The sequence below is a fragment of the Mya arenaria genome, chromosome 13, assembly GCF_026914265.1.
Source record: "Mya arenaria isolate MELC-2E11 chromosome 13, ASM2691426v1".
Classification (NCBI taxonomy): domain Eukaryota; kingdom Metazoa; phylum Mollusca; class Bivalvia; order Myida; family Myidae; genus Mya; species Mya arenaria.
The window spans coordinates 64,235,853-64,259,744 of NC_069134.1; the positions used below are offsets into that span (position 1 = coordinate 64,235,853).

The 23,892-nt window shown below is 35.5% G+C and overlaps 2 protein-coding genes across 2 annotated transcripts; both read right to left on the reverse strand.

Annotated features, from left to right (window-relative positions):
- Positions 1–7,347: 7,347 nt before the first annotated feature.
- On the reverse strand, positions 7,348–9,471 carry LOC128215460 (uncharacterized). The gene has a single exon (XM_052922144.1). The coding sequence runs from the start codon at positions 9,469–9,471 to the stop codon at positions 7,348–7,350; it is 2,124 nt and encodes a 707-aa protein (XP_052778104.1).
- Positions 9,472–14,393: 4,922 nt separating this feature from the next.
- LOC128215461 (uncharacterized) lies at positions 14,394–23,792 on the reverse strand. The gene is made up of 3 exons (XM_052922145.1): positions 18,457–23,792; positions 15,516–15,615; positions 14,394–15,199 (listed from the first exon to the last, which is right to left on the reverse strand). The coding sequence occupies exon 1, from the start codon at positions 23,790–23,792 to the stop codon at positions 19,272–19,274; it is 4,521 nt and encodes a 1,506-aa protein (XP_052778105.1). The 3' UTR covers positions 14,394–15,199; positions 15,516–15,615; positions 18,457–19,271.
- Between the last annotated feature and the right edge of the window lie 100 nt (positions 23,793–23,892).

The window sequence follows — 23,892 nt, forward strand, 5'->3', positions numbered from 1 at the left end:
CTTGCAATTGCGTTTCCCCGAGCCCGACACAGGTGTTTTGTTAAATACTTCGCGTGTGCTCTCCTCATACAGAGAATCGTTTGTGTCCTGAAACAGCACAGCACTCGCCTTGCCTAAAATATCACTGACAGAAAAGCTTGTGTCAGATTCCTCGGACGGGCCTCTTTGTTTCGTCACTTTGTTTTTGTTTAAATTGTCCGAATTACTTCCACTACTATTTCTATCTTTTCTTTTGTTAGTCATGATTGCAGAGTCACATATTTAATCCGTCCGTTCAAATGCCATATAATCCACATATTTAAGTATAAATCCAGACTTTATTTATTTGATTTAAACTAAAAAAACACACAAAATTTATCCCCGATTTGAAACACGTACACTTCGCGCCATATCACGTGACATCTCCATAGAGAGAGAGAGAGAGAGAGAGAGAGAGAGAGAGAGAGGAGAGAGGGAGAAAAAGAGAGAGGGTGGTGGTGGGGGAGATTAAGAGAGAGTTTTAATTAATGTTGAAACAAATACAATTTAAATTATTTTTTATATAAGTTGATAAGTTGTGTTGTGTTGAGATTGAGATTAAAATTCGCCCGCTATCCCAGTCCACTGCCACTACGGTTACGTCCGCCTGGAGGGAAGGGAGAATATCAGAGGAAAGATAAAACAACACATCTGACCAAAAAGGTAATGGTGATGGTAATGATAGCGATTCGAAACTCACTGTGTTTAAATATGCCACCATTCATTTTCAACCTTTTTATGCATTTGCCAATGAAACTGTGAAAAAGTGCTTTTGTATCGGAAATAACAACCGTCAAATGAGTATTCTTCCTAGCATTAGAATATTTCCTGTGTGAGGAGGGCGTCCTTCATGTCGCTGGCCCAGGACTCATACAGGTTGTCCGAGGTAACCCTGGATAATGAGCATCCACTTCAGGCTAAGCGACAGGTTGGAGGTACGCAAAAATGTCTGACGAATATATAATACAATTCAAGAAGGATCGAATTCACGTTTGAGGGCAGCGGACGCCGTGCACAAGACAATTTGTACTCATAAATGGTACAACTGTTCACCTGATGATTGGGGGGGGGATGATTTTATAGCGCTTGCGCAAACGGAAGGCGAAGGAGTGAACGTACGAAGGCGAAGGAGCGAAGAGGGACACAGGAGGGAAATAACCATCGCTCATTTGTCTACGTACTTTCGTACTTTTGCGTCGTGTCTTCGCCTTTGTACCTTCGCTCCTTCTTCTTCGTACTTTTGTGTCTTTGCCGGCGTTGTTTAATATATAGAATTGGCACTTGATTCACATGTTGCCAGAGACAACATGTAAAGCAAGGCTCATAACTCTGCCTTTAATAATCGTCGAGTTTTGTCACTCTTGAAAAAAAGCAATAGACGAAAGTTGGCGTTTGCTCAATGGCACTCTTGTTTTGTGTTTGTATGCCATTTCATTGTATTTATCAGTATAGATCATTAAACCTTCTCTTTGCCATGTACACATTTCAATCTGCTTCTCCAGACAACATGCCAAAGTACAATGACATCTTGCCAACCGCCCCCTTCAATACTTCCAGTACGTTGATTTTATATGAATTAACGAAGTTCAAAGCATGTGGTCGGTATCGAGGACACGTAATCCTCCTCAACAAAGTGTTCAAAGCAGTATTCCATTCACTATGTATTGTATGGACCAGTATATTGCGATAGATGTTTAAATGTAATTGCTTAAGATGTTCAAATGTTAATTGCCATAAATGTTCAAAGATATGTTAATTGTGTTAGATATTCAAATATTAATTGCCATAAATGTTCAAAGAGATGTTACTTGTGTTAAATATTCTAATATTTATTGCCATAAATGTTCAAAGAGATGTTAATTGTGTTAGATATTCAAAAATTAATTGCCATAAATGTTCAAAGAGATGTTAATTGTGTTAGATATTCAAATGTAAATTGCCAAAGATGTTCAAGAATATGTTACTTGTGTTAGATATTCAAATATTAATTGCCATAAACGTTCAAACAGATGTTAATTGTGTTAGATATTCAAATATTAATTGCCATAAATGTTCAAAAAGATGTTAATTGTGTTAGACATTCAAATATTAATTGCCATAAATGCTCAAAGAGATGTTAATTGTTTGAGATATTCTCATATTAATTGCCATAAATGTTCAAGGATATGTTAATTGTGATAGATGGTTAATGATATATAAATTGCAATATAGATGTTCATATTAACAAAACAATGTACAAATCAGCATTTCATTTACATCCTTATTTAAGGACTTAACGAACAAACATAGTCATAATTTGTTTGCAAATAATAAGAAATAGTTATTAAGGTTAGTGCAATACTCAATCACAATTAAGCAGTGACATGGTAGCTTCTTTATAGCCCTTATGTCACACATCGATGGCCATCTGTTTGAAGATGTCATAGTCAAGTCAAGTTTCCTTTATTTCACTCATTGCAATACAAACATGGATAAATGAGGTAAAATCAAATGATAAATGTCACAAAGGCAAACGAGTGAAATGGGTACATTTAAAGATTTGTTTTCTTATATTAAAACGTTTGACAATGAATAATATATATATAATAAATTGCCAGTGTAATCAATCTGGTTAAGTTATTGTCACATACATTAGTGGATAAATAAATAAATAAATGGAGAGTCAATAAAATATCGTAGCAATTAGAAACAAAATGGCTCAAATTCTGTATCAACAGGCATGTCCTACAACTATAATGAGTTCAATAAAATTGCTTTAACATACAGTATTAAGTTAAACAGCTGCATTTTAGTCCGGGTATTTATTAATTAAACCACATTTGCTTAAAATACATTTTAGATGGTAGATCCATTTTTAATACTTTCTCACTATAGCTGATTGAGTAATTGTAAATACTCTTATATATCAAAGATGAGAGTTTCGTAATATTGTTATCTGTATTTGTTAATAATTTTGTCGAGAAGGCAATCATTTTATGTTCAATATTAACCGAAAGCGGCATAACCCCGGTTTCACCATAGACCATAATATATATATATAATTTGGAGTAGATCGCTTTAGCTTTAAAGTATACTTAAGGAATCGAAGTTGAACTCTCTCTAAAACATCGTTTTTTCCATAGCCCCAAATTTCAGCTCCATAAAGAAGTATTGGTTTCACACTTTTATCAAAGATTTCAATTTGTAAGTCTAAAGGTAAAGAAATGCGATTTGCGTTCCGTAATAAACTGTAAATTGCTCTTGTAGCCTGATTTGCAATATGTACTTTGCATTTTTGAAAAGAACCGGTTCTACTAAAGTATATACCAAGGTATTTATATTCATTAACTATATCGAGTTGGCTTGCTTGAAATGAGAAATAAAATGTAACCGGTCTTCCCTTTCCAAATACTAGTATTTTAGACTTTGCAATATTAACTGTAAGTTTCCATGAATCGCAGTATTGTGCGTATGCATCGAGTGCATTTTGTAAACCAGTTGGAGTTTCAGACTTTATAACTGTATCATCAGCATATAGAAGTATGAATATTTTTATGGAATTTTGAATATGGTTCGGATTTGGTAATTGTACACTGCTGTCTATATTGTTACTTATAAAATACTCGTGTAAATCGATAAGAAACATGGAAAACAGAAGTGGAGACAGATTTCCGCCCTGTCTGACACCTATATTACTTGGGAAATAATTTGACAATTCTGAGTTAACTGTGACACAGGATTTGATATTATTGTGCAATTTTTTAATAAGAGTTAAACATTTGCCGTTTATATTGCATTTTAGAAGTTTCACCCAAAGCCCTTCTCGCCAGACAGTATCAAAAGCTTGTTTAAGATCAATAAACGCGCAGAATAGCTTTTTTTGTTACTGTTCAAATATTGAATTATGTGGTTTATGACAAACATGTGATCTGATGTCGAAAAACCAACTCTAAAACCTGCCTGACATTCATATATAATATTATTAGATTCGACATAATGTTTTAGTCTATTATTTATTACGCAAGTAAACAATTTCCCCATACAACTAAGTAGAGTAATAGGTCGATAGTTTTCAGGTTGTGTTGGGTCACCCTTATTTTTGAAAATAGGATTAATAACTCCAACAGTCCAAGATTGAGGTATAACACCATATTCAAAAATTAAGTTAAATAATTTGACATTAATGTTTTTAAGAGCATCAAAAGTAATTTTAATATGTTCATTTATTATTTTATCTAGTCCACTTGCTTTGTTTTTTTAATGATTATGCAGCTTTTTCAATTTCTTCCAATGTAATTGGAATATTAATTTCATCATTAGTTAGCACATTTACATTAAGTTCACCAGACTGGTTACTTGTGGATTGTATATCCTTATAGTTAACGCTTTTAAAGAAATTAGACAGGTCTTCAAGTCCTGCTTCACTTTTGCTTTTACTTTTATTATTTTTTTTCAATATTTACGAGGTTCTGTGACCTTGAGATTTCTTAACTTTAAAATGTCGTTATTTTTATGTTTATTATGAAAAGTTCTCATTGTATTTTTATACATTTTACTTTTTTCGTTTAAGTTAATTCTATTTGTTTCGGTTTTTCTGATTTTATAAAGATATCTTGCTCTATGGAATTTTTTTCTTGCCTTATTGCATTTTGGACCAAACCATCCCCGTGTAGTTTTGCAATCAGTGCTATTTCTAAACGTTTTGAAGCCAAATGTCGTTTTGCAAGCATTTACAAAAATGTCGGAAATATTACGTACAATTAGATTAGCATCCTGTTGCGTAAATGATTTTAATTGATGTGAGTATCAAGTTTTTTTAATATATCATTTAATTTATGCGATTAAACATTTTCTATGAACTCATTTTGTTTTGTGTTATCCCATTAATGTTGGTTCGATGGTTTCTTGGTTCTGTTTGCATTTAGACAAAATAAAATTACACGCCAACGATATAGGAGTATGTGCATCCGAATAAAGAGGACAAAATTCTTGTATAATTAAAGAGAATACATACTTAAACATGTTAGCGTTGCACAGAAAATAGTCCACAGTACTGACTCCTATACATGTTGCTTTACCCGGAATATCACCCTTTGTTCTACCGTTTAGAATATATAAATTATTTAACTGGAGGAATTCAATAAATCGGTTTCCATAATTATTAGCAGATTTGTCACAACTTTCTCTGTTTAACTGGACATTTTTGGCACACTCAAATTGATTTATCTCATGTATATACTCATCATATATTTCTTCGAAATGGTTTACTTTAGACAAATCTTTGTCAACTGGGATAATATCGTATATATTTTTTAGTTCTACTACTGTTATCCCCAAATATACATATAAGCTTGTATTTGGAGATCAATTCATTTAGCTCTGATTGAATATCATTAAAAGGGTCTTTAACAGAGTATAAAGAATATTCAGGGGGAACATATAAAATTCCACATAAAATATCTGACTCAGAATTTACATACTCTTTGTCAATACAAAACCATAAAACCATTTTACAATCAGTGTCAATAACATGTACATACTTAGAAATACTTTCTTTAACTAAAAGAGCTAGGCCACCCGACTTTCAGGAATTTAATACGACACTTCGTCTGTTCTTTGTGAAAAACCACAAAATAATCAATATTAATACAATCAATGTCATCTAATTTCGTTTCTTGCAAGCCGATAATATCATGATTGTTCAAAATATATCCTTAAATTTAAAGCTAAAAGACGCAAATTTCCGTTATCACCTTTGTGAAAACAGTTAAATAGTTTATCATTTTCATCAAATTTACGAGTACCGTTAATAGGTGGTTTCAAAATAGTCCATGTAGTATGGCTATTTGTATAATAACGGGAATTATAACTATAATGTAAATAATGTACATGATAGTAATTACAGTATGATAAGTAGGCGCACATATTCATGAACAAAAGGTTCCAAACATTCATTATTACTAAATATTCACCATGATTGTTAACAGAAGACAAATCCCTATTTGCCGTGTGGTCAACAGACCGACGAACTAAGTCGCCACTGTATATTGGGTCAGAGATCAAGCATGACTCTCCGTGACAGTTCTATAAACGGGACTCTTCGATGGTCGGAGGTTCCTCGGGGATATCCATAGGTTGCGCAGATGATATGCGATCGTCATGGACACTATTTATTGGCGGCTCAGTGCAGCTTATCGGAGACGCTGAGTTGTCCGAGCGCTTGGTAACACATTCTTGGTCGAATGAAGAAACAGCTTTGCGTTTGTTTAGAATTGTCCGGCTCGATTGAGGACATACCAATAGTTCATATCATAATTCATACCATTTATATCACACACTGACTTGTTAAAATTTCAATTTATTTTATCAACTGTGATTTCACCGGGTCTATTACATACGTCATGCGACGATATCATTATACACATATGACGGTTCCAGAAGGAGCTGAGAATCCCAGCGAGGTGAAGTAAAACATTATGTTGACAATATAGAACATTTATATATATATATATATATATATATATATATATATATATATATATATATATATATATAAAATAAACAGAAAGTACATTCAAACTCAATATTTAATGCAATTGTTCTCTTAAGAATAAATATTATATAAACTGCATACTCCAAATAATGTTTTCCGGGCAAGTTCTCCACAAAAGTACACCCGCACACAAAATCGTAAGAAATTACCTTGTTTGCAATGGAAACCATTAATAATATATTGCGTCTTCATGTACACGAATGGTTATTTTGAGTGTGTTTTTGTTAGATCTGATGTAAAAGATTGACGGAGACCATTCTTTGGTAACGGCTTTCAAGATATGTATAACCACTTTTAAAAACATTGCCAGACATAATGAGTGTGAATGAACTTTCGTAACATTGCATTTTTTCTAATACAAAGGAAAAGTTTTGGACCATCCATTTTTTTTTCTCCGTAAAACAATTCGTCTAAAAGACATATTGATAACAAAGTAGATTTTCATCATAATAATGCAACTACATATCGTTCTTTTATTTCATAGTGTTATAATATACATACATACATAATGTAAACAACACAACATTGATGACAAAGTGGATATTTTGGAAGTCCATTTAACGCTTCCATAGTGTTTGGTTCTTTTTAAAATCACGTGGGTGTTCTTAGCATTTGCATAATTGTAAATCAATAGAACCAGCTAAACGTATGCCCGTTTCTTAACCACATGTTTCTAGGTGACTGACGTCATGGTTGTGTTATCTATAATGTCATCATGCTGTGCTGTTAAGCAGCATCAAAAAGTTCCTCTTTTGACTAGTAAGGATTTGTTTTTTCTATGAGAGGCTATCAATCAATCATTGGTTGATTAGTTTGTTTATTATAATTGCCATGTGCCACCTTGCAGCGTTGTTGTAGGGAAACATTCTCAGAGAACTAGAGTAGCATTTCCAAGCCAGGTCAAGCATGTCTTCCAGTTCACAACAGTGGCCTAGTACATTTAACGTCGTCTCGATATAGCTACACAAATCTCTTGTATCTTTAACGTAGTCAGCAAGTTTAATTAATGCTGAATGTTTTTTGTCATGTTGTTCAAGTTTTCTGTATGTGAGGTACTGCAAGTAGTAGAGAAATGGAAGTGATTCAATAATTGCAAAGGCCATATAAAGTTCACCGGCTTTACGTTGTTGAATGTCTGCAGGTGTGAAAGTTCTGTACATCTCATACACCAAATGTTTGGGTACACAGTGTAGTTCCTGGCGAAAGAACGTGACACTGAGTAAAACAAATGTCTTAACAATCTCTGAAACAGGTTGGTCCAGTAGTTTCCTCAAAAAGATACGATTGCGTCCGACGTTTAAAATTTCTGCTGCAAAACTGAGCTGCCACACGTCTGGATGCAGAAGTTCCTCTGTTTGTTCTAACATTGCTGCTGCCTTCTCATACTGCCCGGTGCAGTACAACATTGAGGCAAATTTCAATCTACCGGAAGACAAATCCAAAGAACCTTGGTACGGTTGGTTCATTTGTTCTGCGATATTTTGACGTGACTCTATACAAACAGATCTCTGTACTGACACTAAGATGGATTTCAAATAAATTATTAACATGCAAAATACATCCTTAGTAAACTCTTGCTTAGTGTCCTTTATGAATGACTGGCAATCGCTTACCGCTTTTGTACATACTATGATAAGCTGTGAGGCACTTTCCTCTTTTGAAAGTCCTAAGATTGTTGATATGTTGTAAAATTCTTTTAGAAGTTCCTCCAAACAGTACTTCAGTGTGCTTTGTTCATTGTCAGATTTTGATGATAGGTTCACGATATGGGATTTGGTTCCTGTTAACATTTGCATTCTCTCACCCAATCGGTCCATTTCTATGTCTACCACATAATTGCTTATGTTTTCTATCATATCTGACAACATTGCTGAGATACGTGGCAGCTCAAACTTCTTCAGTTTCCCAACAAACAAGTCCACGCCAGATATAGTGTAATGTGGGCAATAATGTATCCTACACCAGCGCTCAAGTGTGGTAAGACAGTAGATAACACACTGTAGAATATTTTTCTTTTTCCAGATTTTGGGTTGATATGTTTCCACGGTAAACAATAAGGCTGTCTTAAAGTGGAATGTGCTTAACCTATCATCAAATATGGGCTTGAAATATGTTATTCTTAATAATTTGAGAACTATGTATACTTTAAGTTTGATCATATTCAAGTCAAATATCAGCAGCCTTTCTATGTGAGGTGTAGAAAATCTCCATTCCAGTGTGGGATAACTACTCTCAGCATGTCCCTGTGGGACAAAATATGTTCGAGTCTTTTTTGCCTTTTTCAATAACGCAAGGCTGGGCCAATGCCCAGGCCGTGGTCTGCGAAGGAAGAACATACATTCATCTCGGAGTCTGGTACAGGACAGCGCATTCACACAATCATAATCTTTACTCAGACTTCTAGACGGACCGTTTTTAACATATTCGTTTCCGTAAAAATGTCTATTCAATATGTCAAAGTATGTGTTTTTAAGAAGCATCCTCCCCTCCATGTCCACTATCACTGTCTTTGATTCCTCTCTTACCATGTTCAATGTGAGTGGCACTGGAATGTCCGGCCTGACCATCTGCATGTTGCAATGTTGGGGCGGGGAATGCTCATTTTTAAGAACCAGGAGGCTCTGTATTCTTCCAGACCGCCATTCAGACATCTCCAGCAGTACATGTGTGACATAGTTAGTGTTTAAAACATCTATATCTGAATTCATTCCGAAAGTCGTCGTGCCTTCAGATTGGCTTCCAAAGAAGGAATAGTGTAAGTCTTTAGTTTTGTCAGTAGTACCAAAGAAAGTTGCAAGCTTTTCAATGGTCAACCATGTCTTCCTCCTCCAAATGACCATCTCCCTTGTGACCCCGATGTCCCCGAGCACCCTGGATAGTCTCAGGGACACTGCTTGTTTTCCCTCAGGATCACGGTCCATATGCTGTAAAAATAATTTGACTTTTATAAAACGTTGATCCAGAAAAAGTAATTAACACACGCCGGTAAAGTTGGTAGTTGGTGATTCGAATATATCAACTACCTACTAGTTGGTAGTTGTTTTTTCGAATATCCAACTACCTGCTAGCTGTAAGCTGGGGAATGGAATAATCAACTACATAAATTAGATGTTGATGTTGATATTAAGCTACACGACCATTACTAGTTGTTTTTTGCGATATCCAACTTCCAATTAGTTGATAGTTGAGGATTCAGATTAAGTCTTGTTTTTGGTTGAAACCCCTCGCCAAATTCATTTTCGAGCATACACACAGGAAACACGGTTTAATCTGAGTATGTTTTCAACATTTTCCAGTTGAATATTAAAAATTGCAATTTGGTTATTCGCAAAGAAAAGAAGAACGGTGCGAAATGTGATGTTTAGGTGAAAATGTTTGAAAACGTTTGGAAATGTAAATAACTAAGTGTGGGAATTTCTGGAATTTGACAATAACAATGTCAAATGATGCAATAGAAAATTACAGTATTACGTTCTTTAATATGTATTAAATTGAGGTATAACATATATTAACTATAGAAAAAACTATGTTATTATAATTATTGATATTGGTTAAGTAACTTATAACATTGCAAATTTTTGGAATTTGCCTTCAGACGAATAAAAAGGTTCACAACTAAAGTCACAGACACAGTAAAGTGTCTCAAAGTATAAAGAACATGCTGATTTCCGTAATTTGAAACACAACACAATCAATTTTGATACAGGCCAAACTTATGTTTACTACTGAAATTGATTAAATTTACAGTATTTTTATGTTGTTACTTATTTTTTTTATACATGGTAAACGTTTAACGATTACATACATAAGTGTTTGTTTATTAATGTGTCACCCTCCCAAATAATGGCCAGCCGTTGGACTTACGAGACACCTTGATTCCTATCCTTTGTGCCAGTAGTCTGACAGAAAGGGAATGGTTACCTATCATTTTAACAAGCTGCTGGGTCAGCAACAGATCATATAAGAAAAACCGCCGTGTTGGACTCAAATCTTTGATCTCTCGCTCCCTACGCGGACGCCTTAACCACCAAGCCATGGTGACGGTGTGATACATGAATCTGCGTGCGAGCAGACGAATAATGTAAAAACATCAACAACAACAACAACAGTGTTTGTAACGAAGATACTTGATAAACGTTCCCGTGAATAAAACGACCCTCAACTTAACGTAAGTACATGTGTGCACATGAATGCAAATATTGGTAGTTTGATATTCGCAAATAACCAACTGTTAATGTACGAATAACCAACTGACGAATGTGTGAACAATAGTGAATTAAATGAATGTTTCTAAAGAAGATACATATGTGTACATGCATAATCATATATTGAGCGTGTAACTTTTTCATATGTGAACATTTAGACCATACAATTAGACATATAACCTGAATTCGTAACTATCGACTGGATGGTAGTTTGATATTCGCGAATAAACAACTGGAAATTCCGAATAACCAACTGGCAAATGAAAAAAAAAACATACTCAAGTTAAACAGTGTTTGTCACGTAGATACATGTTTGTACATGCATACAAATATTTAAGCGTGTGATTTCTTAATATGTGTACCCTTTAATCATGGAACAAGACCAAATTTGAATCCTCCACTACCAACAGCTTTTTCATGACAATTTCTAAAACTGATAGTCAGAGGTCGATAAACCTTAATTTCGGTCAGAGTATTGTCATAATAATGTATGTATTGTTTGTGTATTATTTTGCCAGACATTAGAATAAAAGTTTTTAAAGTAGAAAGCGTTGTCGGTTGCGTAAAGATTTAGTATTTAGTGATATCTTAAAATATGCTCTTTATGCAAGAAAACCTTATTCCTTAAATGTATGAAGACACACTGAATAATTTAAAATGCAACATTCTCCTTCATTTTACTTTTCTTTTGAGATACCCATTTATTTATTTCAATAAATCATACTTTAATACTTCCGATAATACTTCCACTATATCAATATATTGATCATTGAAGAGTAAGCAGAAATACAATATAGTTGGACGTTCACAAAGGTAACCGTTGACTATCGTCTGTTTTGATTAAACTTTAACAGCCTCTACCGTAGTAAAGAAATTTCTTAAAATAATCTGTTTTAAAATCTTAATTTTTATATTTGTGTACAAAATATATTCTGTTTTCCTACAAAAGGCTTGGTATTTAATAATCCAAATAAAGTTACTCCTGTCAATGTTAATATCAGGCCCGTAGCTGGGCATACGCAAATACGCCCCTGAGTATCATTAATTTTCAAAAGTCTATAACACTGTTTGGTATTTCATTCATATAAATGTTACCATGATGACTCAGAGCTGCTAATGAATATTAAGCTCCGCCTACTGTCTAATGTTATTCTTATTACTGCTGCAGGTTTTGTACATAGCAGAGTTGTGTTTACTATCATGAGATGTATATCGTTATTAAAGTATAAAACATTGAATTGTGTTTATATACACTGACCACCCAATATCATAACAAACACTGAATCAGCATTAACAATCGAAGCCTGAGGGGAATAATGGTTACAGCTAATATCAACAGCTTAGAATAATGGTTACAGTTAATATCAACAGCTTAGAAATTTCATTGCCGATACGTCCAATCCATATGTCGGGGAAATGCGTACGTGCACTGTAGTAAACAGACAGAATACACAACAAGACATAAGTCGATATAATAACAAAATGGGTTCCATTTTTGTTTTGGTGAGTATATCGACACCATCGACAAAACATTGACAGATGCATTTCTTCAAAAGCTGCGTGTAAACGGAATCGATGTCAACCGAATGCGAGACAATGGAACATCTAACATGCCAAGAAACTTCCGGGGCAATCAAGCCGATGTAAAACAGATTGTACTGGAAGCTGCATATAGACATTGCAAAAAGCAGATTTCCTTAACCTCGCCATTGTTCAAGCAACAATGGAACTATTCGATCGTACGTGTGTGCTCAGTTCAAACAAATCTAGAACTAGAAAAAAATAAGGTTGTAGTGTTTTTATATTTGTAATACACACCACTTCATTCCCTGTAAATTTCAACACGTTTAAGCGACAAGTTTATAACGTGCAATCACGCATTCCATATAAGTCATCAAAATCAACATGCTGGCCCCACGCTCTGTTTAAACAAAACTTAGATTGGAAACTTAAGTTTCTGGTGTTGGTTTATCCGTAATACATATAAAGTGGCTATATATAACAACCGTGGCTGGCCCATTAGTGGGTAGTTAACACAATAAAATACCGACCACTAAAAAGTTAAAGGTTATTAATATATTCTAACACAAAATAAATGGTAATGTATTAGTGGTCAACATTTTCTTTTATCCAATACATTTATTTCAGTAAACCAGGATTCAGCCGTAATTGATAAAAAAAACATGTGAAGCGATAGATATAACCGTTTAGTGGGTTGTTTACTCAAGAAAATGCCGACCACTTAAACGTTCTAGGTTGTTTGTATGTTTTTTACACAAAATAAATGAAAATGTATAAGTGGTCATTTTTTTCAAGAAACTAGATGACCGGCAAGGGGTGAAGGTCTCCTTACATTCCTGTCGGCTTTGAAAACCATAGAAGCGGCATTATTAGAATTGAAGAGGACACTAAAGCTAGCTGCCAAAATAACGCCATTTTACGGTTTGACTTATGTACTCCTTTCCTCGTGCATACCATTGTCGAAACAGTTACAACGCAAGTCATATGATCTAATTGGAGCTGTTACCGAGGCAAAAAATCATTAACCCATTAACATTTGCCGAAGTTTTCATGACTCTAGGTTATATAGATTTTGAGTTTTGAGCATCACAAGTCCTGAAATGATTTTTTTAATTAAAGGGCCAAAACTTTTAACAAAGTGCAGCGGGAAACGAAGCCCCAGATGCACAACTCAATCACCCTTTTAATATTCCCCTAAGGTTTCGTGACACTAGGTAATATAATTTTGGAGTAATGAGCGACACAATTCCAAAAATGCCACTCTTACTAATTCAATGGCCATAACTCTGGTTTTACTGAGTGGGGCGGAAAACGGAACCCCAGGTGCTGCTCTTCATCACTCTATTAACAGTCCCCTAAGGTTCCATGACTCTAGGTAATACAGATTTGGAGTTTTGAGAAAAACATGTCCAGAAATGCCATTTTTTGATAATTCAATGGCCATAACTCTGGTTTTACTAAGTGAAGCGGAAAACAAACCACGGACTCACGCACGGACGGACAAGGGCAAATTTACATCCCCCATTTTGGTGTTGGCATAAACACTTAACTAAACCTTGTCATGCAGATTTGAAAATAAATTTAGTACACTACTATATGAAGTTGTATTATTTGTATCATACGAACTTTTGCATTTCCAGGAATAGAATAATTATTTACAGTTGTTGTAAATTTCGCATAATACCTTGGACGGAAGGACGCATAGACAAACGGACGGACAATGGCAAATCTATATGTCCCCTACCCATTTTTGTTGAGGGCATACAACAGACTTTTGCATCAACCAAAAGAATTGTGCCCTCTTCAAGATTCAAGGGTCTTGTTCTTCACAATATCTATGTTATAGAGAAGGAGATATATATATTGAGGCAGTGGTTGATATAGAAAATACGCCTGCCTCATTTAATTCATGATTTGAACTTGCCTAAGCTACAGTTATTTAGTATATATGGCTGATGTTTAATAAGGGTATACATATGCCTTAAATTATGTATCATTAGGTCATTTTTTATAAATTGGTTAACGGATTTTTAAAAAAAATGTTGGACGGGTGGTAGGGAAAAAAAGGAATCAAGACAAGTTACTAATTTTTTTTACAATACATGTATTTTTCATAGTGTTGGTGGCAAAATCCACATATCAAAATTTTAACAAACAGAAAAGACATGTTCATAGACACATATATATATGAATGTCATTTGAAAATAAATTTAAGTCCAATGTTCTCTCCTACCAATTACGGATTTAAATTAATGTAATCGTGATATAAGCATTCAATTCACCTTACCTTAAAATAATATCACATAAAGTCACTATTATTACAAACTTACAGTTTAAGTGTCACTTTATATTTTTTAAAAGCGCATTTCTGACTGCAAGAGTTTTCTTATTTGCAACACTATTGCCACAAATTGGCCTTACAATGAAATATGCCTGTTGTTTGACCAGCAATCGACTGGGCACAACTTCTTCTTAACAACAGTAAAAGCACACTGTAGCAAATTTACACTGACACACCTGCAGTGTAAACATATTATGTTTAAACTTAACATTGCTCCAAGACTCAATTAGTTTTAAATGGAATAAGGAAATGTAAATAATAAAAATGAATTTATATTCAGCAATGCATTTTTGAGGTAAAGATATTTTTCTGCAGCTTAAGCAAAATTTAAGTTATCCAAGATTTTGATTACTTGAATAGTAGATGGTCTCCATATATGTTTAATAAATAATGCCCCCTCGGACAAAGACAGTGTTGTGACAGGGCTTGGGTCTGGGAATTGGGTAGCTCCACACACAGGATTACGGTAATGCTTCTTCAACACCAACCAGCGTCTTGGGTGAATCATGTCGAGATGATGCTGACAATAAACAACACTTCTTTTCCCATAGTTTGAACAGAGAGCGAAACTTTGAACCTGGGCTACAAATTAAAGGACATATTTATAAATAGAAAGTAGTAATAAAATGCCAAATAATTACCACAAAACTTTAAAAGTTAAAGTGGGGTATATAAAAACACAATACAAACACTTAAAGTCATTTATAGGTGCTGTCAGTTTATACAGGCTCTACATTGGCTACCGTTGTTTATGTTATTTTTTTCCATCTGGTTTCACCTGATCATCCCAAGTACGATAAAAAAAGAAGATAATAACAACATCCAAGCTAATAACAAGTTCTAGTTATTAAACTATTATTAAAAGCACCTGTCCAAAATGAGCAGTGAGATAATGTACCTTTCATTTGGCAACTTGTTGTAAACCTTCAGCACTGACACCATGGTTTTGAAAGCATAAGTTGTAGTTTTCTTTTCTTTGGCTTCACCAGCGTTTGACTCTACAATTTTAAAAAATGAGATATTTAAAAAAAATCAAGTATTGACAGTCATGTTAAGTTGAAGTTCTGTGTGATAAAGCTTTACACTGGATCAGGCCAATTCTAAAATAGATTGTTATACAATTAAACTGTAAATAATGTTTGGTACAAGAAAACATTTAACCACAAATATGCATTTATATGGCATATAAATAAACAAAACAGGACGATATATATTCACAATAACACTGGTTTATGAATTGTACATCATGCCTTCTGACCTGACTTGTACATCATGCATTCCAACGTGTTCATCTTGCATCCTGACTTGTACATCATACACTTTGACTTGTAAATAATGCATTCTGACTTGTACATCATGCATTCCGAATTATACATTATGCATTCCAACGTGTACATCATGCATTATGACTTGTACTTCGTGCATTCTGACTTGTACATAATGCATTCTGACTTGTACATCATGCATTCCGAATTATACATCATGCATTCCAACGTGTTCATCATGCTTTCTAACTTGTTCGTCATGCTTTGTGACTTTTACATTATGCATTCTCACTTCTACATCTTGCTTTCTGACTTGTACAACTATGCTTTAAGACTTCAACATCTTCCTTTCTGACATGTACATCTTGCTTTCTGACTTGTTCATCTTGCATTCTGACTTTACATCTTGCTCTCTGACCTGTTCACCTCGCATTCTGACTTGTATATCTTGCCTTCTGACTTAAACATTTTGCTTTCTGACCTGTACATCTTGCATTCTGACTTGTACTTCTTGCTGTCTGACTTGTACGTTTTACTTTTTAACTTGTTCATCTGACTTTCTGACTTGTACTGTCGCGAATTGTCGCGAGAGTGACATTGACTATATGCATAACTGTTATACTTGTTTAGTCATATGTTTTATTTGCCATATAAATGCTGATTTTCTTAATGTTAGTATTGTATACAACTAAAATTGTAAAATATTGTATATACAACTCCTACAAAGGTTTACTCGCTTCATGTACTACATTTCCACATGTTAAATATTTGCTTTACTTCATTGCACCGCTAAAGTTTACATTATGGATTATCACCGCCGGTGTGTTTTAACGGTGTCTTTGCACCGCCGGAGTCTGCTCCGTTGAAACTCGGAATTCTCATTTCAAGCTCTTATACTAAGTAAATAAAGTCGTGCGATTTATATTCCCCAGAGATTAATTAACGTTGGATCTTTCTGGACATTATATCAGTTTATTTTGGAGATAACATTTGTAAACAATCTTTTTTAATATAAAACGAAATTGGATTATTGCTTACTATCTGTATTTGTGAATAAATTAAATCATACATTTGTGTTAAAGAATTACATAAAAGCTTTAAGAAAAGTAAGTCTTTGCATCTCAACTCCAGTGTGGCAAGTTTGGGGCCAAAGGTTAAAATATAAACTTCGCCACATGTACATCCTGCATTCTGACTTGTACATCATGCATTTTGACTTGTACATCTTGCTTTCTGACTTGTACATCTTGCATTATGACTTGTACATCTTGCTTTCTGACTTGTACATCTTGCATTATGACTTGTACATTTTGCATTTCGACTGTCCATCTGGTATTCTGACTTGTATATCTCGCAATCTTAACTTTTACATCCTGCATTCTTACATGTTCATTTTGCTTTATTGCATCCTTGGTATTTGATGATACATCAAATTCAATTTACATTAAACTCAATGCCAAATATGTGTGTTTAAATTCGCATAAAATAGACTTAATCGATAACAATTCCAATAAAATGTCCACATGATATAAAGATGTATCCGCATAATATAATAACAACTGTCATAATACGCTTAATCCTTAATCTGCCCCCGAATACAAATATATATGTTGATGACATTACAAATTAGTACTGCATGTAGATATTGTTCTAGACCAAGTATTATTCTACTGTAAGAAGTTTTTTTTATAGATCTAACCATAACACTATATTATGGAGACTGGGACATTGTATTAGTATAACATGTTGAGCTGTACTCCATTCAGGAGGGATTATAAGTCTGATGTGCAAGTATTTATACTAAATGCAAGCCTAAAGTTTAAGTAACTTTTGGTTTGTCAGTTGTCTTAATGCTGAGAGCGTCTACAATACTTTCGAGGCCAATCATTATTCACCAACATTTCAAAGTTGAAGAATGGGTTTTAATGCTAAATTGTTGTGTCTACTGGATCTTTATAAAAAAATTAATATCGACTCAGACAAAAAATACATATTATTGCACATCTGAAATTCTGATGTTGTTACTTGAACCAACGGTTATTAAGTTGTAAGTTTCAAGACAACATTATTTTTCACTTTTACAAAACAAACAATTGAATAAATGAAGGCATTGCCGCATTCAACACTTTCAGTGCCTTGGTATCAAATATCGTGCGTATAACGACCATAACTTGTGTTGCAAAACAAGCAACGCCGTTAAGTTTAACCCTTTTATTCAATCTGATGTGATTCGGTAAGAAACTGAAAAATACAATGAAACAGTCTAAACTATATGTACATGAAATAAATTGAATGCAAAACTAATGACATAATACTGATGGAAATAAACAAAGTCAATAAAGACGTTAATATGTGTTGCTTAATAACAATTCCACTTTAATTATGCTAAGATACATTATAAAAGCTTTAAATAAGACAAAATTCTGAGAAAATATAAGGTACGAACAGTAATGAGTACGAACGAGAAATTAAAGAATTTTTGACAAGGTAGCCTTTAGAGAAGAAATATAACCAGCTTAATTACAGCAAAAAATACAAATTACAAGTAAAACACAATAAAAGTATTAAACTTACACTGTGAGGGCTACAAAGCAAGAATCTATGCAAGATTGTGTCGAAAACACCAAAATTTGTGAATAAGTAAGTACCATATTGCCAAAAAAGGTTACGAGCAACCATCACATTAAAATCTAAAGACAGGCAGGAGTTACACATCGTGGGACAGGTGATTGAAACGAACAAGTGAAAAATAAGGAAACAATCTTTCCAGCACACTCCCCGTCTGATATTGAAAAATATCACTCTAACAATTATACATAAGAAGTGACACCTTAACAGAGGAAAGTGACACCTTAATACAAAAAATATATCATGACACCTTAAGTAAAGTCAAAATAACCTGAATTTTCATAATGTAAACAAAACCTTACTAATGCCCTTACTTAAGAAGACAAAAATAATATATATAAAAAAAATACAAACTCGATCTATCTAAACAATTTACAAAGTAAATTTCCACAGACATAGCCCAAAGCATTCAACATTATAATATTTACTATAAGAACTACTTAATAAATCTTCTTAGTAAACCTTCAAGAGGTATTATTTTAAAAAAGAATCCACAACATGTTTTTCATTAAGAAAGTGTACTAATTGCTCCTTGCAACATTATAGTATTCACATTTACATTCATGAACTTCTTTCTATTGCATAATAATGAAAAATAACAGAGCAAACAAAGTTCTATGTGCATCTAAATATACTTAAATCAAGCACATATCAGACTTAATGCTACTGAAGTCACTTAAACAGTTAATTACTAAAAAATAGTCAACACACTGACACCTTAAAGTTAAGTCATTTTAAAAACTCAGGCCAACAAATGTCACTTATACATTACCAACAAGAAGAACCACTTCAGTTATTGGTCTTGTTAATGTAGTTGTTTGTCCATCACGTTGTATTCGAACACTCCTAACCTTGCCATCTTCGCTGGCAAAAACTTTTTCTACAATGCCATACGGCCACTGATTTCTGACAACATCTGAGTCTTTAACGAGTACAACATCACCTTCACGAATGTTTCTCTGTTCAACGTTCCACTTGCGCCTAGGCTGTAGTAGCTGCAGGTACTCGAACCTCCAACGATGCCAGAACCGGTTTGCTAGGAACTGCACATTTTTCCAAGCGACACGATAGGAGTCGGCGAATGACAAATGTTCGAACTGATGCGAAGTAAAGTCCCATTTCTGAGTCAAGATGGTAGAAGGACTCAGAATCTCTGGAGCACTGCCATCAGTAGACACAGGTACAATAGGTCTGGCATTCACAATAGCCGTGACTTCAGCCATTAGTGTTGAGAGAACATCATGAGTCAAATTCTTGTAAGATGCTTCACTGAGTATAGAATTGAGTATGCGCTTCACTACACCGATAAGTCTCTCCCAGACTCCACCCATGTTTGGAGCGTGTGGTGGGTTGAAAACCCATTGAATGTTCTTCTTTCTCAGAAGATCCTTTACCAATCCATCTTCAACATTGACAGTCTCAATCTTCAATTCACTAGCTGCACCAACAAAGTTGGTTCCTCTGTCTGACCTAATAATTTGAACATTACCGAAGCGAGCGATGAACCGACGCAGTGCATTTATGAATGCGGATCCTGACATCTCCTCGATAACCTCAATATGTATAGCTCTGATCGTTAAGCAGGTAAACAACACTGCCCAACGTTTACTATTTGCTTGACCTCCTCGTGTCTTTCGGGTAACAACGTTCCATGGGCCAAAACAATCGACTCCGACATATGTAAATGGTGGTGCCGGTGAAAGTCGATCACTTGGTAGGTCAGCCATTAGTTGATGCGTGTGTGGTCCACGAAGCTTTTTGCACTTGACGCACTGATGTATTACAGATGCTATAAGGCGTTTTCCACTAACTATCCAATACCCATTTGATCTGAGGGCTCCTTCAGTGAAGTGCCTGCCTTGGTGTTTGACACTTGAATGGTAATGACGCACAAGAAGAGTGCCAATATGACACTTTCGTGGAACGATGACTGGATGTTTTTCCGCAAATGTTAAGTTTGATTTCTCTAATCGTCCTCCTACCCTCATCACATCCTTCTCATCAATGAAGGCGTTTAAACTTGCAATAGAACTGCTTTTGCTCACAGGTTTACCTACTTTCAAATTGGCATATTCTTCTGAAAATGCTTCTTTCTGTACAGTCTTCAGTATAAAAGCTTCAGCCTTTTGGGAGTTTGTGTTACATCCTACATGCCAGCCTTTACATTGTTTGGTATGGTATGATTCTGCTACATGCTGCAAACATGTTATGGCAGATTTCAAAGATTTCCATTCAGAAAACTTCTCAAAGTGACTTGAATCTAGGGCACTTTCAGTTGATACCGTGGTTGCTAGCACATTCACTCGAATTTCTGAATCCACATCTGGAGCAACTAAAGGAAAGTCAGTCTGTTCCTGATGTTGTTTCCAGCTAGAACCATTCAACCACAAGCTTGCAGGTAAGTCTTCTGCAGAAACACCCCTTGTACCAATATCCGCTGGGTTGAGATGGGTAGGTACATAGTTCCATTGTTCCGCAAGCGAATTTGTTAGTATTTTCTGCACACGATTTGAGACATATGTGTAAAATCGTCGAGTTGTATTGCTTATGTAGCCCAAAACAACTTTACTATCTGAGAAATACTTAACTTCATCAAAGTCAATATCAATATGTGTAAGGACTGTGTTTGCGACTTGTGATGCTAACACAGCAGCACATAACTCAAGGCGTGGTATAGTGTGTCCATTTACAGGAGCTACCTTTATCTTTCCCAAACCAAAACTAGAGTGCTTGGTACCAGCTGTCGATTCTCCAACAATGTACGCCACAGCAGCAATAGCCTTCTCGGAAGCATCATAATACACATGTAAGTCTTTCCTTGCTACTCTCTTCACTGAATACAGGTACGCCCTTGGAATTTCTAACTGGTTCAGTTTTTTCAAAGAGCAACACCATTGTTGCCAAACTGTAAACTGATCTAGTGGAAGCGGGTCATCCCAATCCTGACTTGAAGCCATTAAGTCTCGAAGGAGCCACTTTCCAACAATGACCACAGGTGCTACAAATCCAACCGGGTCGTAAATGCTGTTGATCGTAGAGAGAACGCCGCGTCTTGTGAAAGGTTTCTCCTCTTCTGAAACACGGAAAGTGAACGCGTCTGCCTTTATGTTCCAACACAGACCTAAGCTGCGCTGAAGAGGAACGTCAGTGATGTCACCGTGTGAGAGGTCTAAATCAGATAGGTTCTTTGCCAAATCTTCACGTGGTAAAGCATCAAGCACTTGTACACTATTTGAGGCAATTTTGTGTAGACGAAGGTTGCCATTCTTACTCAAGGCTGACTGAGTATTCTTGATAAGCTCTATTGCTTGCTCTTCTGTAGGCACCGATGTCAAACCGTCATCAACATAGAAATTGTTCAGTATGTAGTTTGTGACCTCTTGACCAAATTCTTCAGTACTTATTTCAGCTGTCTTTCGAAGGCCGTAGCTTGCTACAGACGGTGACGGCTTGTTACCGAAGACGTGTACTTTCATTCGGTACTCTGTGAGATTTTTGGTTGTGTCGTTGTCCTTGTACCACAGGAATCTAAGAAAGTTTCTATGGCTCTCATGTACATTAAAGCAATAAAACATTTGTTGTATATCAGCAGTAACCGCAATTGCTTCTTTTCTAAATCGTAGCAATACTCCGAGCAAGTTATTTGTTAGATCGGGTCCTGATAGCCACAAGTCGTTCAAAGAAACACCTTCGTATTTCGCTGAGGAGTCAAACACCACCCGAATTTGGTCGACCTTCTTCGGGTGATAGACGCCGAATATCGGAAGGTACCAGTGCTCTTCGCCAGGTAGTAACGGAGGTGCTTCTTCAGCATGACCCTTTTCTAAGATGTTCTCCATAAAATCTACGAAATGCTGTTTCTTCGTTGGATTTTTCTTTAAACTTGTATCCAACAACTGTGCCCGTCTAACAGCCAAACCCTTGTTACTTGGTAACTTCTTACGATTCGACTTAAACGGCAATGGAGCAGTCCAATTACCGGAAGGACCCTTGACAAAACTTTCTTCCATCAACTGGTTAAACTCCCTATCTTCTCTAGATAACCCTGGTCTTTCATCCTGTTTTTCACGCTTGAAAATGTCGCTTTCGGTATCGGGACAGCTCTCTGAAAATGGCCTGTACTGTTCTTCCAATCTAAAACTGTTGGTACATGGTGACAGGATTGAATTCCTCCCTTCATTAACAATCAACGTCTTGTTTACATTCAAGCTCGGGAGATCTTCGCTATTCAAGTTACCCAAACAAGTTTCCCCCACAATAACCCAACCTAAAGCCAATTTTTGCGCATATGGCATGTTTCTTGTTGAGCTTATCTTTTGTTCGTGTACATGATGGGCCTCGATGAGATCTCTGCCTATCAGAATTTGTATCCCGGCACTTCGATCTAGCACTGGAATGTCCTCTCTAAAATCCTGCAAGTGTGCATAATGTGCTGCAACTTCAGGAGTAGGTATTTCTTGTCGATTGTTTGGAATTGCATCACATTCAAACACTGATGACATTTCAAAATCTACATCCCCATTCAGGCTCTCAATCATAAGTCCACTTGCCACTCTGCCAGATGTAACTCGCACACCATTGCAAGATGTGACAGAGTACTCGACCATTTGACTGTCAAGCTTCAAAGAATCTAACAACTGAGGGCTGACAAGCGAACGATTTGATTGGTCGTCAATAATTGCGTAAGCTCGAATCTTGTTGCTTTCACAGCCTTTCGCGTAAGTATCTACCAGAACAATCTTAGCACAGGACTTGCCACTAAATCCTTGCTTTCCACATATTTGGGTGCACTTGTTGTTAACTTGGTTCGTAGCATTGGTGGTATTTTCAAAGGTTCTCTCCCCGCCATGAAATCTGTTGGTATCAATGTGCATGACAGTGTTGTGTGCCTTGTCGCATTTTCCGCAAACAATGTTCTTGTTACAATCTTTCGAGACATGATCAACGCCAAAACATTTAAAGCACAGTTTGTTGTCTTTCAACAGTCGTCGTTTCTCAGCGAAGGTTTTGCTGATGAAGGTTCTACAATTTTCCAATGAATGTGAGGTTGTTTTGTGCAGGCTGCACTCAATTTTACTTGCTGTGTCATAACAGGGTGGTTGGATCTCAGTTTTGCTAGTACTTATACGCGGCTTTCGATAACCGTTCTGTGAAGCGCTTTTCGTGTCACGCACAAACACAGCATGGTTACTGTCATTAGCACTTGATGCAAAACTTGGATCGTTGCGAATCCTGGCTTGCTTTCTAACAAATACAACAAATTCAGAAAATGGTGGATACATCAAATCATGCACTGTCTTATAGTGGCTTGCTGTCGAAATCCACTTTTCTTGTATGTTTCTTGGCAATTTGTTCACAATTGGTGCAACACCAACACTCGTA